Here is a 2,586-nt window from a genome sequence, read left to right as displayed (position 1 = left end):
TTATTTCGGATATGGCTAAGATTTTTACTCTTTTTTTTTTCATTAGTAAAAAAAAAAAGGATAACAAAAAAAAGGGCAGGATGGAAGCTTTACAAGGAAAGTCCCAAAAATTGTCGGAAACAGAAATACAAAAAATATTTTTACCTATTTTGAAAACTTGTTCCAAGAATGCAAGCGTTCATGCAAGTAAGGGTGATACTTTATTTAATTAATAGGGTAATGCATAAAAAATATGAAAATTTTTTAATAAATAATTCTATAACCTAAAAAAACACATATATGTATTTCCGCGCCATGTCTTAGGCCTTATAAGGGGTCGAGCGATCCCAAGGCGGGCACTTCTCCTCTGCGTCGCCCTCAGGAAGCAACTCTGAATATTCTAACTGAGCATGGCGGATCGGTACTTCTGCGTCTCCTTGTTGGTGGCGGCGTCGCTGGCGGCGTCGCAGGCGGCCCCGACGCCTGCGGGAAGCTCGGCTTCCTCCGCCATTCCCGTCATCCTGAACGGAACTCGCCTCGAAATCGGTCCCATGGAGAGGACCTTCGTGTTCTGCTCGGCGAAAGTGGAACCCGTCGCGGCCCTCCACGACTACCAGGTGAGTGCGCGCAGGTGCGCCTGTTGGTTAAAAGCTTATGATAATATAGACGTCTAACAGGCGAGTGCAGACCCAAATGAACCTTGTGGGAGTACTTGTGACAGACTGGTTGATTGCATGGTAGAAAAAATCAAGTTTCATGATAATCCAAATGAGAATTCCTTTTTAACTTACATACATTGCATCGCGATACTATATACTCAAGCCATTTAAGTTATCCTTAGAAAACACGCAAAGCCTAATTCCCTTCCCTGCCAACAGGTGGCGTGGAGGGACAGCGACGGGCACTTCGTCAGCCAGGATCCTGAGACACCGGTGTTCGCTCTCGGCCGAGGCACTCACGTCCCTCACTCGTACCTCGTGTTGGCACCCTTCGGCCTCGACAGCGCCGGCGTGTACATCTGCGTCCTGTTCTTCCGTGGACAGGAACTGGCGTCCTCGACCGTCGACCTTCAGCTCAAGGACACAAGCTCGTCCTGAGCTGAGGACACGACCGAAATTCCCACGGGACTGGATGATGATTTTTAGTTCACATTAGTACAAAAAAAAATTTAGATTATGTGTCTGTTTGTTCTATTTATTTTGTATTAGATATAATTTTCCTTATTTATTAATAAAACAGATTTGATAATAAAATCGTACTTTTCTTTCTCAAATTCTGTAACTGCTTCGGCTGTGCACAAGGAACCTACATTTGTGTTTGTTATCACGCCTTTTTGTGCTATCATGCATTATCTTTTATATCGTGCTCTATCGCTTTCCCTTTCATTCTGCCCTTCTCCATCTCTCTCTCTCTCTCTCTCTCTCTCTCTCTCTCTCTCTCTCTCTCTCTCTCTCTCTCTCTCTCTCTCTCTCTGTGTGTGTGTGTGTGTGTGTGTTTCCATCTCCTTTTCTTTCTCTGATTTCTAGGGCCACAACTTACACTTTGTTCCCAAGTTGATACAAGCTTTAACTATGCCTCATGAACTTTTAATAAAAACCTTCCTTTTTAATAAAATAAAACATATGTAAACAAATGAATATAGGGAACATGGGGCTGACTCCTCAAAAAGCAAGAAAAGCAGACTTTGTAGTCAATGCTTCGGTAAAGCTGAATAAATAAAGAGGTCTAGCGTATTTTAAGAGAACTTAGAAAAAGAAGCATACAAGTAATTAGATTTCCTTATTACTCCATTTCTGGAAGGACAGACGTCCAGAAATTTCTTAACTGACGCTGATGGATGTAAGAGCTTCCGGTGTTCTCTATTCATTTTTTTCTGCTAATTTGTGATCACTGACTGGCAAATTTTAAAAAGCACTTACAGAATTATATATATTTCAAAGTGCTGAATTTGTCAGTGTATTGCAGATTTTCTAAATGATTAAAAGAAGAAATATAAGTGTTTCTCGAACCTGTTCCTTTCATTCTGATCCCCTTATTGGGTTCAAGTCTTCTTGCCTCATCCGGAAGAATTTTACTACATACCATCAACACGATCGTTTGATTTAATTCATGCTCAGTTACTCACCAAACCTAAATGCTTTTACAAGATGCTTAATCCTTATCATTAGCGATGTGCTTATTGAAATGAATTATGATTTTCTGTCACATTCTGTACTGATAAGGCTGATTGAATTATCGCTTTCACTCTGTTCGAAGGGGAGGATAGAGAGAGGAGGATGAGAGGGACAATGAAATATTAAGCGAGGGAGGTTGAAAAAGATAAAGAGATGGACGAGAGATAGATAGACAGATACATAGATAGATAGATATAGAGAGAAAGATAGATAGATAGATAGAGATAAGTAGATGGTAAAGAGAGGGGGGTGGAGTGGAGAAGAGAATAGATAGATATAGAAAGCTGTAAACGGTTGTTGAATCCTTCAAAGGACAAAGAGGAAAAGCACGGAGTGAAATCGAAAAGAGACAAGGAGCGCAAGAGGAAGGGGGAGGAGTCACAAGTAACATGTCTTGAACGTGATTTCGACCTATTCAGCATTAGATCCTCGA

The 2,586-nt window shown here is 41.1% G+C and overlaps 1 protein-coding gene across 1 annotated transcript; it reads left to right on the top strand.

Annotated features, from left to right (window-relative positions):
• Positions 1 to 338: 338 nt before the first annotated feature.
• LOC125037203 lies at positions 339 to 1,135 on the top strand. The gene is made up of 2 exons (XM_047630254.1): positions 339 to 596; positions 858 to 1,135. Exons 1-2 carry the CDS (start codon positions 390 to 392, stop codon positions 1,074 to 1,076), a joined length of 426 nt encoding a protein of 141 aa, XP_047486210.1. The 5' UTR covers positions 339 to 389; the 3' UTR covers positions 1,077 to 1,135.
• The last annotated feature ends 1,451 nt before the right edge of the window (positions 1,136 to 2,586 follow it).

This window comes from Penaeus chinensis, chromosome 22 (genome assembly GCF_019202785.1).
Source record: "Penaeus chinensis breed Huanghai No. 1 chromosome 22, ASM1920278v2, whole genome shotgun sequence".
In the NCBI taxonomy this organism is placed as follows: Eukaryota; Metazoa; Arthropoda; class Malacostraca; order Decapoda; family Penaeidae; genus Penaeus; species Penaeus chinensis.
The sequence above is the reverse complement of the archived record's forward strand: the minus strand, read 5'-3'. Positions and strand labels throughout refer to the sequence as shown.